The 13,266-nt window shown below is 34.4% G+C and overlaps 2 protein-coding genes across 2 annotated transcripts; both read left to right on the top strand.

Annotated features, from left to right (window-relative positions):
• The first annotated feature begins 583 nt into the window (after positions 1-583).
• LOC123708976 (26S proteasome non-ATPase regulatory subunit 7) lies at positions 584-2,261 on the top strand. Its single transcript, XM_045660037.1, has 2 exons — positions 584-936; positions 1,392-2,261. The coding sequence occupies exons 1-2, from the start codon at positions 762-764 to the stop codon at positions 2,198-2,200; spliced, it is 984 nt and encodes a 327-aa protein (XP_045515993.1). The 5' UTR covers positions 584-761; the 3' UTR covers positions 2,201-2,261.
• A 189-nt stretch (positions 2,262-2,450) lies between these two features.
• On the top strand, positions 2,451-12,837 carry LOC123708192 (myosin-VIIa-like). Its single transcript, XM_045658757.1, has 11 exons — positions 2,451-2,566; positions 2,632-2,889; positions 3,488-3,672; positions 3,860-5,067; positions 5,156-5,397; positions 5,982-6,806; positions 6,980-7,324; positions 7,777-7,985; positions 8,241-10,570; positions 11,269-11,762; positions 12,310-12,837. The coding sequence occupies exons 1-11, from the start codon at positions 2,543-2,545 to the stop codon at positions 12,505-12,507; spliced, it is 6,318 nt and encodes a 2,105-aa protein (XP_045514713.1). The 5' UTR covers positions 2,451-2,542; the 3' UTR covers positions 12,508-12,837.
• The last annotated feature ends 429 nt before the right edge of the window (positions 12,838-13,266 follow it).

Genomic DNA, 13,266 nt, shown 5'->3' with positions numbered 1-13,266 from the left:
TGATCTCACGACCACCGAGCAAAAAAGTATTTGAGTATTAATAAGGTTAGGTTTTTATTTCTTAATATTATGGCAATAGTTTTGACTTCATGCCAGTTTCAAGTAAAAGGGTAGGAAACTATACGCGAGAAAAAATAAACAAAGAAGTCAAAAGCAAACAAAGGGATAAGCTAGTTAAAAACAAAATATGTATATAAACATATAACATCTTAATATTATTATTGATTATGAAAGAAGATAATACATTATAATACAATAAAGGATAAAACAAAAGGCAGGAGATTTTAGTCTGAAACGGAACATGTAGTAATTGTAAGGAATACAGAAAGTAGGTGCGGTCGTATTGGGAACAAGAAAAGAAAATATGGTCGATAAGGTTAGGTTAGGTCTCATTCGCACATAAGTCATGACTACTGTTGGTTTTTTAGATAATTTTTATTCTGTAGTTAATACCAGACATCTTGAATTTACAATATGTGTTGTTATTCTATGAGATATATTACAGAGTATTTTATCCTTTGATTTGCAACCTATGCAATGCCAAAAACAATAGAGTTTTTTATTATGGAATTGTGGTTTTTGACATGATGACACTCAAAATTTGTAACTTTGAATATATCACCATTTCTTAGAATAATTCCCTTTAAAAATAAACACGATTATAACAGTGCTTATAAAAGTTCTTTCTCTTTAAATCTGCGTTTCATAAATTAGAAGCTTAACTTTAAACTTTAATATATAAATTAAACAAAACTCAAAAAATGCCTAGTCAAGAAGTGGTAACTACAAAGGTAGTGGTTCATCCACTTGTTTTGCTTAGCGTTGTTGACCACTTTAACCGTATGGGCAAAATTGGTAATCAAAAAAGAGTAGTCGGCGTGTTACTGGGTTGCTGGAGGGCAAAAGGAGTTCTTGATGTATCAAACAGCTTTGCAGGTTAGTATAAAGATATATTGGTGTAAAAACGCCGGTGTATTATGGAATCATTTATCTAAGGAGTTCAAAATAAATAAAATATAATGACCCGCAGAGTATCTGTTGGATTTATTTTATAACTTTATGTATAAGGAAAGTAAAAATTTGTTTACATGAGTTTAATCCATAAACAACCAAGCTTTAAATAAGATTTCGTTATGAGCTGACACTGAACATTATTTTATTGACTGCAGAAAACATAACCTAAGAATCCAAGGTATAACAGTGCCTATTATCAAGCTGCATCTGATGGAACCTCTGAGTTGAGAGTCTTTCCTTCATTGTAGCAGTCTTTAAAGAGGGGTTGCCCTATGCATATTGCCTGTCTTGCCAAACACTCTACTATTATCAAGCAATGTTGTTAATGTTATCTTATATTTTTCTCATTTCATAAATTTTTTTTATTGATTTTTCAGTTCCATTTGATGAAGATGACAAAGACAAATCAGTCTGGTTTTTAGACCATGATTATTTGGAAAACATGTATGGCATGTTTAAAAAAGTTAATGCAAGAGAAAAGGTGGTAGGATGGTACCACACTGGGCCTAAATTACATCAAAACGATGTAGCTATTAATGAATTAATCAGGCGTTATTGCCCTAATTCAGTTCTTGTCATTATTGACGCAAAGCCCAAGGACTTGGGATTACCAACCGAGGCTTACCGAGCAGTTGAAGAAGTTCATGATGATGGAAGTCCCACAACACGCACCTTTGAGCATGTTCCGAGTGAAATTGGAGCTGAAGAAGCAGAAGAAGTAGGTGTTGAGCACCTACTTAGAGATATTAAAGATACTACTGTTGGAAGCTTATCTCAGCGTATAACTAACCAGCTGCTTGGTCTCAGAGGACTTCATTCTCAGTTAAGTGAAATAAGAGATTATCTTGTTCAAGTTGGTCAAGGATCTTTGCCTATGAATCATCAAATTATATACCAACTTCAGGATATTTTCAATTTGTTACCAGATATCTTAAGCGACAACTTTGCTGATAATCTCTATATCAAAACAAATGATCAATCCCTAGTGGTTTACCTTGCAGCTCTTGTAAGATCTATAATAGCCTTACACAATCTTATCAACAATAAGATTACAAACAGAGATGCTGAAGAAGGCAAAAAGGATGAGGCAAAGGAGAAGAAGGAAAAGAAAGATGATAAAGATGAGAAAAAGTCTGAAGATAAAGGAAAAGGAGACAAAAAAGAAAAAGATGAAAAGAAGAAATAATTTTAATAAACCAATAGTATAAGTTTGTAATTTGATTGTTCTAATAAATTAATTTTTTAAATTATGTTTCCATTGTATTCCTCGGTTTAAATTGATCTTCTCTGATTGTTATAAAACTTGTTATCAGTTAACTTGAAATATGTATGTTGCATTATCATACATATTTCTAATAGGTAGCCTTACTTTATCGCGATAGTCTTTTTTGATTACTTTAAACTTATCAATACAATAATGATAAGCAATCTAGTGTATTGATAATAGTCAGTTTCTATAATGATTTCATATAGTGAGGTTCTTATGTTTTGTTTTTTTCATGGATACTAGTGATTAAAACCATTCAAAATGGCAGAGAGAGTGCAGATATCAGTAAGTGAATTGATACCCTTTAGTCCTTCACCATGAACAATAGTATTGACTACTAATTTTTACAGGACTTGATCTGGTTAAAACCTGAACGGCAATCCGAATATGATATCCCCATAGCAGTAAAAGTGCTTAATAGTTCTGGGGGTAAATTAGAAGTCAGGGATGATGATGGGAGGAAATTCATTACTGATGCTACCAATGTCATCAAACCTCTCCATGCTACATCCATTACAAGTGTTGAAGATATGATAACGCTGGGAGAGCTACAGGAGTTTACTATTTTGCGCAATCTTCATATTCGATACAATCAGCAGTTAATTTATGTAAGACATTTTTTTTATCTGATAATAGATAGGTACGCTTGACTAGTCACTTGTTTATAATTTTTGTACCAATACCTTACGTTGGTCTCGGATTTGAATTCTGAGAATGAAGAAAAAATTAGTTGTCTCAAGAGTTCCATCCATAATCACATCCAAATATATGAATTTAAGTAACATGTAAAGCTGATGCGTTAAGTTTGGCCATGGTCGTTTTTGTTGGCTTCAACCCTGGTCACTAATTATTTAATTAATAACTATTATTTGTTATTGTGTTTGTATACATCTCATTTGTTCTCACAATTTTTTTTTAACTGGTGCGTAAACCATGCCTACATCGTAGTTAATACAAATATAAAAATAAAGTTTGTTTTGTGAAACGCGCTTATCCCTGGATCTACTAGCAAGATTAGAAAAATTGTTTTTCTTGAATAGTGCATATCCAGGAAGGTAATATAACGATTTAACGTAATTGCAGGGCGACGTAACGTAGGGCAAAGCTAGTTCATTATATAAGTAATATACTCTTACATGGTCTAATCATTCTCTGTTAATGTAGGTATTTCATCCAAAAGCTGTATATTTAAAACATGTGTTCTAGACCTATACCGGATCAATGTTAATAGCGATTAATCCATACGAAATATTGCCGATATACACAATGGATCAAATACACTTTTATCAAGATAGAAATATAGGTAATATGCCTCCACATATATTTGCCATCGGTAGTGATTCATACAAAGAGTTACTGGATACATCTTCAAATCAATGCGTCGTAATCAGGTATGCATACTTAATTTGCAGTTAAGTACCTACTATTACAGGGATAAAAGCGGGATCTTAGTCCTTTAAGGGAATAGTTCTCAATGTCTTTACCCTTTTCGTTCATATTTGCGTATTTATCATCTTATTACGTCTTTGTTATATCAGTAAAAACTAGGCATTATAAAAAACTACTTATTATTTGCAGCGGTGAAAGCGGAGCTGGTAAAACTGAGAGTACAAAATTACTTTTGCAATATCTAGCAGCAGCTAGTGGTAAGCATTCCTGGATCGAACAACAGATACAAGAGACAAATCCTATACTCGAAGCATTCGGAAACGCTAAAACAGTAAAAAACGACAACTCTTCCAGATTTGGGAAGTATATTAATATTTATTTCAATAATCAAGGCATAATTGAAGGTGGGAATATTGAACAGTATTTATTGGAAAAGTCTCGTATAGTGCGCCAAAGTAAGGGAGAGAGAAATTATCATATCTTCTACTCACTCGTCACAGGCCTGTCCGCAGAAGAAAAGAAGAAACTCGAGCTTACTAGACCTCAAGATTATGAATACCTTAACTCCGGCAGTATGTTGACATGCGACGGAAGGAACGATGCACTAGAATTTTCGGACATTAGATCAGCATTCAAAGTACTCAACTTTTTAGACGAAGAAGTGTGGGGAGTTTTTAACTTACTAGCTGCAATTTTACATTTGGGAAATCTTAAATTCAAATCATATAGCTCAAATAATATTGAGTCATCTGAAGTGGCAGATGCAACTAATGCAAGCAGAATTGCAACATTACTAGGTGTTAATAAAGTGCATTTTTGTGAAGCACTTACTCGCAAGACCTTTATTGCTCACGGTGAGAAGATTGTTTCGAATGTATCCGTTAGTTCAGCTACCGAAGCAAAGCACGCTCTCGTAAAAGCTATATATGGATCAATTTTCGTCTATATAGTAGAAAACATAAACAAAACGTTACATAAAGACGAAACCCTCTGCGGTGGGTCAATAGGAATATTAGATATTTTTGGGTTTGAAAATTTTGATAATAATAGCTTTGAGCAACTGTGTATTAATTACGCTAACGAAAACCTGCAACAATTTTTCGTTAAGCACATATTCAAACTTGAGCAAGAGCAATATCAAAAGGAGGGCATTACTTGGACCAATATTAATTATGTCGATAATCAAGAGAATTTGGATGTAATTGGTTTGAAACCTATGAATATATTGTCATTGATTGATGAGGAATCTAGATTTCCTAAAGGAACAGATTTAACGTTGTTAGATAAATTGAATACAAATCATGCCAGTAAAAAGTGTTATGCGGCTCCAAAATCGACAAGAGACCAGACGTTTGTCATACGACACTTTGCAGGAGACGTTTATTACAACGTCAATGGTATGTTGTTGCATTATTTATCAATAATTTGGTGATAATTTCTTACATTTAATAAATCACATATTCACCAAGAAACGTCCTCTTTCAGGATTCCTTGATAAAAACAGGGATATGCTCACAACTGATTTAAAAGAACTTTTAATGGATTCAACCAACACATTTTTAAAGACCATATTTCCAATTGACGCTTCGTCGCATAGCGGTAGTCGAAAACCTGTTTCGTTGAGTCATCAGTTCAAGACGTCCCTTGATTCCCTCATGAAGACCTTGTACGCCTGTCACCCGTTCTTTGTACGCTGTATCAAACCAAATGAACTGAAAAAGCCTCGGGTAAGACTTATCTTATCTTGGTATGTTTCGCAAATCGCGATCGCAATTTTGCTATTAGTCACCTTTACTAAACTTAGCTTCAAAGCAATGAGAAATAAATACCACAATATGAACAAATCTAGTCACCTGCTTGCAATCGGCGTCTTGTCCGTGTCTCCGTCGTGGGTACACTTTAAATACTGTAAAGGAACATAAAATAATTTCAATTGAGCAGTTGTTGGCCTAGTAGCTTCAGCGTGCGGCTCACATCGCTGTGTTCGTAGGTTCGGTTGCGCCGCCTGTGCACCAATGGACTTTCTTTCTATACGCGCATTTAATACTCGCTCGAATTGCGAAAGAAAACATCCTTAGGAACGTTACCTTTCCTCAAACCAAGAAGTCGACGTCTGTCAGGCACCTACTTGTCTATTAGATTGACGAATGATCATGTAACGGATACAGAACTTATAGCACTTATAACAGGCCAAGACTTAATGGGCTGTAGCGCCATTGATTTATTATTTTATTATAAAACTATTGTTTAAAAATCTTAAGATCAATTATGTAGACGTAATTATGCTGTAATTGCAGTTTGTTAATTACAGATTCTGAATCGACCACTATGCGTCCGTCAACTTAGGTACGCCGGATTAATGGAAACAGCAAAAATAAGACAAGCCGGCTATCCTATAAGACATTCATATGCAGAATTTATTAACCGATACCGGCTTATTGTACCAGGTATTCCTCTCGCAGAGAAAGCCGATTGCAAGGAAGCTGCCAAAAAAATATGTGTTCAAGTCTTAAAAGACCAAGACTTTAGGCTTGGACATACGAAGGTATTCCTAAAAAATCACCACGATGGAATTCTGGAAGAGTTAAGGCACAAAGTTGTTATAAATGCAGTTATCAAAGTCCAGACTAATGGAAGACGGTTCATCTACAGACGAAGATTCCTAAGACTACGAGCCGCGGCTTTAACGGTACAGAAACATTACCGATCGCGAGGCTATAGAAATAGATTCTTGATAATGAGAAGAGGATACTTGCGATTACAAGCCGTGTTGAAATCCCGAGAACTTAGAAAAACTTTCTTAAACTTAAGAGTGTTCTTCACAAAACTTAAATCTCAAATCAGAGGATATTTGCTTCGAAAAATGATACAAGACAAGCGTTCTATTATAACCGCGCAATTGGCAAAGTTTAGAAAAGAGAAAGAACAGAGTAAGTTGGATACAGAATCTGCAGAGGATGAATATGAGAAAAAATACACGGAGTTTATGAGAGCTGTATGGATTGGAAAAGATGTGGGCGTAGAAGCTGCACAGAACAATGCGTTTATAGATGATAGATATGTTGATGACGTGTTTGGTTTTTTAAAGGATACTGCGACTCCGGCAGGGACTGTTAGAGGAACAGGATTCGGAGTAGTATGTATATTTTTTTATTAATTGCCAGACTTTATTAGTTTTATCTATATTCAAAAGAAAATACAATTACTTTAATCACCACAATCTACAATTATTAAAGCTGTATTAAGAACTATAGAATTATAGGTTACTCGATTGCACGCAAGCACTTCACATTAAATATTTTTTTTCAGAGTGCAGTCGAAAAACCCACAGCAGTAGATGTTATTAATATACCTCTTCAGAAAGAGTATGAGGATGAAGCATTTGATGAGTTTAATTTCAAGAAATTTGCGGCCACTTATTTCTTAGGAAACGTCAGCCACCAATACTCTCGGAAACCTCTTAAGCATCCCCTTCTGGACCTGCCGTCGCCCGTAGATAAGGCAGCGTCACAGGCTCTATGGATAACTATATTGAGGTTTATGGGTGACATCGCTGAACCTAAATATGCCGATGACAAGAAGGATAACACACCTATAATGACCAAATTAACTGATACCGTTGGTCGAGCATTCCAAAAAAGCAAAGAATTCGAGGTAAGGTTTTTTATTATATTTTAAATTCCTATTACATAATACGAGTTTGTATATTTTTGACAGATCTTCGTAGTTTAGGAAATTGTTTTGTTTAATCTGATTTATACCGAGATTTTCCGATTTTTTTATGTGTTAATGAGTGCTATGTACTAATTGCGGTTATATAAACGTAAAAAAATTCTTTTTTTAATATATTAATTTTATTATAATTTCATCAATAGTTGTTTAGTTTCCATATTTATGTAGTTCTTTGGTAAGGTATGGTATATACAATAAGAGTAATTAATTATTAATTACATCGTGTACTGACAGAATATTAATTTTATCATTATATGCTTATAAACTTAATTTAACTAGAAACGATTTTGATAGTTGCAGTCGCTTATACGACTAACAGAAGAGTGAGCAAAAATCTAATAGCTTAGAATATAACACAAATATTTTTGATTTAGGAAATGCTAAAAGAAAACCATGATGGCAAGAGAATGATCCAACGGACTCTAAAAAAACAATCGAAGTTGAATGATGAATTTGTCAAGAATTTAATGAATGATGAACAGACTACGGAAATGTACAGCGCGTGGTTACATACCAGACGTAGTACTAACTTAGAAAAGTTGCATTTCATTATCGGCCACGGAATCATTCGTAAAGAACTGAGGTATAAAAGTACTTAATAATTAATTAATGGTAAACTTCTGTAACCCTAACAAGATTAGTTCGCTTATTTAATTAGTTTAATAGAGGGTCTGCATTGGTTTTTCTCAAAAGATAAATGTCATTTTTAGATATGTATAGTTTATATAATAAAGTGATGTTTACTTCAGAGACATGATTGGTGACATGGGACATGAATATGTCTTAAAATTTACTTATAAGAAATCTTAGATATATTTTCTCATTTTTTTTCTTCCAGAGATGAAATATTCTGCCATCTTTGCAAACAGTTATCAAACAACCCATCGAAAGCATCTTTCGCTCGCGGGTGGATACTACTATCACTTTGTGTTGGTTGCTTCCCACCTTCAGAGAGGTTTGTCAATTACCTTCGGTCCTTTATCAGAGAGGGACCCGCTGGCTACGCTCCGTATTGTGAGGGACGTTTAATGAGGACTTTCAAAAATGGCTCCCGCACACAACCTCCTAGTTGGCTAGAACTGCAAGCAACGAAAACAAAGAAACCCGTATTACTCACAGTTACTTTAATGGACGAGACTATGAAAACTATACAGTCCGATTCAGCAACAACATCTGAAGAAATATGCCAGCAAATAGCTGATAACGTTGGTCTTAGTGACACATTTGGGTTCTCACTTTATATAACACTCTATGATAAAGTCCTTTCCTTGGGTAGTGAAGGAGAGCACATTATGGATGCAATTTCACAATGTGAACAATACGCAAAAGAGCAAGGGACTCCAGAAAAAAGCGCACCGTGGAGGTTGTTCTATCGGAAAGAAGTATTCACGCCATGGCATAATCCAGCAAACGACCCAGTTGCTACCAACCTCATATATCACCAAGTGGTTAAGGGTGTCAAATTCGGAGAATACCGCTGCAATTCTGAAACGGATTTAGCAATTATAGCAGCTCAACAACATTACATAGAATATGGAGCGTATATAGAACCAAACGTTTTAAGAAAAGTCATCGCAAACTACATTCCAAATCAGTTTATTCAGAGCAACGATGCAGCGTTAACAAAATGGGAACATTTGATTACAAAGGCATTTGAAACATCGCAGAGTATTCAATCTAAGATAGAGCCGTTGCGATGTAAAGAAGATATTGTTATATTCGCAAAAATAAAATGGCCTATGATGTTTTCCAGATTCTTCGAAGCTATAAAATTGAAAGGTGATTCAATCAACAAGGATATCGTCATTATAGCAATTAACTGGACTGGAATCTACATTGTCGATCAATCTGAGCATATTCTCTTAGAAATGTCATACCCTGAAGTCACATATGTTGCATACAGCGAAGACAAAGATTACGAAAATATTGGTAGAGTGACTATCAAAACTGTACAGCAAGAAGAATTCGTATTTCAGAGTGTTGAAGCGAGTGAAATGAGCTCATTAATAATATATCTTATAGATGGTTTAAAGAGGCGGTCTGTATATGTTATAGCTCAAAGTGATTCTCAAGGGTACAGTGACGCTGCCTCATTCTTACAATATAAAAAAGGTGATCTCATTACACTTTTACAAGAGTTTAACGGTGAAACTCTCATGAATGCTACGTGGGGCCACGGACTGTGTAATGGAAAAGAAGGTTTGTTCCCCACCGAACAAGTTTATATATTACCTACACTGTCTTTACCACCAACTTCTGTATTAGAGGTATTCAAAAAAGGTAACATAAACAACGACAAAAAAGTTACCTCTCAATATAATACTTTGCAGAGGAAGCGAATGTATACCTTAGAAAAATACGCTAAAGAACATTTTAGAGAAAACTTTGATATTCAAGCCACAATATCCAAACAATCCACTATAACATCCGCTAAGAAGTCAGTGTTGGGCGATCTATGGGCTCATACGCGTGAACCTATCCGCCTTCCTTTACTAAATAAATTACTAGACGACGAAAAGATTTGTAAAGTTGCTGTTGCAACATTCTTTGCGATTTTGAAATACATGGGCGATATGCCCAGTCCAAAAGCACGGTCAACTACTGAGTATACAGATGAAATATTCATGCCTGCATTAAAGGATCCCATATTACGCGATGAAATTTATTGCCAAATAATGAAACAACTGACGAACAATAGAATACAACTGAGTGAGGAAAGAGGGTGGGAATTAATGTGGCTGGTGACAGGAGTGTTTGCCTGCGGACAAACCTTAATGAAGGAACTAGTTGAGTTTCTTAAAACGAGACCGCATCCCATAGCTAAAGACTGTTTGAAACGGGTTTTCAAAATTCAAAAGGGAGGCGCCAGGATGTATGCCCCATATGTAGTGGAAGTTGAGGCGATTCAACATAGGAGCATGCAAATATACCACAAAGTATATTTCCCTGATGACACTGACGAGGCATTTGAAGTTGACTCATCGACTAAGGCAAAAGATCTATGCGAACAAATTACTGGTCGGTTGAATTTGAAGAACAGCGATGGGTTTAGCCTCTTTGTTAAGATTATAGATAAAGTTTTCTCTGTTCCGGAGAATTATTATTTCTTTGACTTTATACATGAACTTGTTGAATGGATGAAGCAAACTAGACCGGCGCGAGTTACAGGTATGACTTATATTTCCTATCTATACTATTTATGTATTTTCTATTTTATTTATCTTATAAATTACTAGCGTCAACGAAGACTTAATCTCTTAGTAGCCTCTTGGTGGTAGTCTTGGCTACGAACTAAGCTTCTGCAAAAGCTTTAGGTTGGGTTCTTTAGGTTTGTATAACACTTATTTATTTATTAAGGAACACCAACAGATTACATGTATACATTTTCTAATTAACAATATTGGGTTTTATTCTAGCATGCAATCTAATAATATGTGTACACAACATTAATTCTAATAAATGATAGCGGGCAAAGTTTACTTAAGTATTTGTATCTTTAAACATAAATAAATTGAAACGGAAAATATTACATGACTTATGGCTGAGATGACTGAATTTTTTTCTTAAAACTAGGAAGTGAGTCGTAATACACGTCAGGACCATATCTATAATTACATTGGTTAAAATTCCTAAGTATTCTACTGAGGGGCGCATGTTTACCTAGATTGGTTAAGGACTGTGGAACGACAAAAGTATCAGTCTGTCTTCTTCTTGCGTTGATTCTAGGCACTACGAATATATGCTATAATATGTAATCTTCCGTGCTTTCTATTTCGTCCCGTTGGTACTAGCACTATTAAACTAACCGCCAATACCTGCCAACTACGGAGCTGGAAATATAAAACCAACACATGATATATTTTCAGGTGGCCAATTACAAATGAACTACCAGATATTTTTCATGAAGAAACTATGGATCAATACATTGCCTGGCAAAGACAAGAATGCTGATGAAATATTCTATTTCCCCCAAGAGCTACCTAAATATTTGCGTGGTTATCACAAGACGTCTAAGCAAGATTTAGTGGATTTAGCGGCTCTTATTTATAGAGCCAGATTTGGTGATGATCAGGCGCTGTTGCCTCAAATCCCACAAATGCTGGACGAGTTCATACCACCAGATATGCTAAAAATTATGTCCAATTCTCAATGGAAATCTTCAATAAGTGCAGCACATCTTAAACATGGCGTCATGAGTGAAAACGAAGCTAAGGAGCAGTTTTTGAAAAAGATCTACCAATATCCAACATTTGGAACAGCTTTCTTCGAAGTTAAGCAAACATCTGACCCGACATATCCAGAAATGGTTGTTATCGGCATTAATAGGCAGGGCGTAAGCGTCATTCATCCACAAACACGGGTAAGATCAGACTTTTTTTCAATGGCATGTAAAAATTGCTTTAAAATAAGTTTGTATTGATTTAATATTTATAAAGCTAAACATGAAGCGCTGTATCTTATTCCTTATATGTTAATTGAGATAGACTCAACTGACCATTTTCCTAACCTAACCTAACCTTTTATGCGGAAGGCCTGCCTGGAAGGGCTGACGCTGTTCTTGCATTAATTTCACGTTATATCCTTAGAGGATTGAACTGTACATTAACCTACTGCGAAAAAATTTGCTTGTTACACAGAGTATTGTAATATTTAACAAAACATTACATATATATTACGTGTTTCGAATAGCCAAATGTACACGACAAATCAATCGTCCTTCGGATTTTTTACATGGGTTAAAAGACTCGATACTTAAAAACCAGTCAACAGCATCGACTTGACTCTGTATTACTCAGAATTTTTATTTCTTAAATACACGTGGTTGACCCCACACAATAAATAAATAGCGTGTGCCATGTTATAGCCCCATCTGAATCGTATAACAAAACAGAATTTGCTTATTTCAGGATGTTATGGTGACATATCCATTTTCACAATTATCCAATTGGTCATCAGGAAATACATTCTTTCACATGACAATGGGAAGCTTTATGAGAGGAACCAAAATACTTTGCGAGACGTCTTTAGGGTATAAAATGGATGATTTAATATCATCATACATAGCTGTTTTGCGTCAATCAATCAAGCAAAGAACACGAAACTAAATATTAAATTACCTACTATAAATTACCATATTCTATTTTTTATTATCAATCTAATATTAACTCTATCTGATGTCTAAGGATATCTTGGTCCATTTGTTGGGCCACATTGGTTATGTTTTATGAATTAAAAATATGACAAGAGATTATAATTGTCCTACAATTTACTAAAAGTCGGACGAAGTACTCTTCGATTTTTTTATTTAATTGATTGTTTATTAGGATTAGATTGATTCAGATTTCATATAAACTCTAAGTCAAGTTTATTTTTTTTTAATCAAAAAAATACATGTAATTTCTAAAAATGTACTAAGTATGTGTAAAACAATCAAACTACGCATAATAAAGTTTTATACCAAAGTATAATTTTTATTTTATTTCGTTTTATAAAATTCTATCATTTTTTTTTATATTTCTTTCGGTCCCTTTATTTTCGTCATAACTCATAACTAACGCTGTGTTACAATAAAATATTTTAATACACATTTAAAATGGTAGGTATTAGATTAAAATGTTTTTGAAGTAAAACTTCTTTATAGGCTTTGGAAAAAAATATTACCGGCACATTTGTCCGTTACCCATCGTGCACCATCTTTTTCTTTTCCCTACAACGCTTGATTTGAAGCCATTAATAATAATAACGATAACAATGATAGTAATAATTCTATTACAATTAATGACATTCTGTAAAAACTCAATTTAATGTTTGAAAGATTATTTATTTAATAAATCGTATGTACATAGTGCAATGACAATCAGAGG

This window comes from Pieris brassicae, chromosome 4, assembly GCF_905147105.1.
Source record: "Pieris brassicae chromosome 4, ilPieBrab1.1, whole genome shotgun sequence".
NCBI lineage: Eukaryota > Metazoa > Arthropoda > Insecta > Lepidoptera > Pieridae > Pieris > Pieris brassicae.
Note: the sequence above shows the minus strand (reverse complement) of the source record. Positions and strands in the feature narration are given on the sequence as shown.

Excerpts from the sequence above, each read along its gene's own strand:
- LOC123708976 (XM_045660037.1), top strand. The coding sequence starts at position 762 with ATGCCTAGTCAAGAAGTGGTAACTACAAAGGTAGTGGTTCATCCACTT. Across the intron at positions 937-1,391 it reads TGTATCAAACAGCTTTGCAG|TTCCATTTGATGAAGATGAC; the intron begins GTTAGTATAAAG and ends TTGATTTTTCAG.
- LOC123708192 (XM_045658757.1), top strand. The coding sequence starts at position 2,543 with ATGGCAGAGAGAGTGCAGATATCA. Across the intron at positions 2,890-3,487 it reads ACAATCAGCAGTTAATTTAT|ACCTATACCGGATCAATGTT; the intron begins GTAAGACATTTT and ends CATGTGTTCTAG. Across the intron at positions 7,986-8,240 it reads ATCATTCGTAAAGAACTGAG|AGATGAAATATTCTGCCATC; the intron begins GTATAAAAGTAC and ends TTTTTCTTCCAG.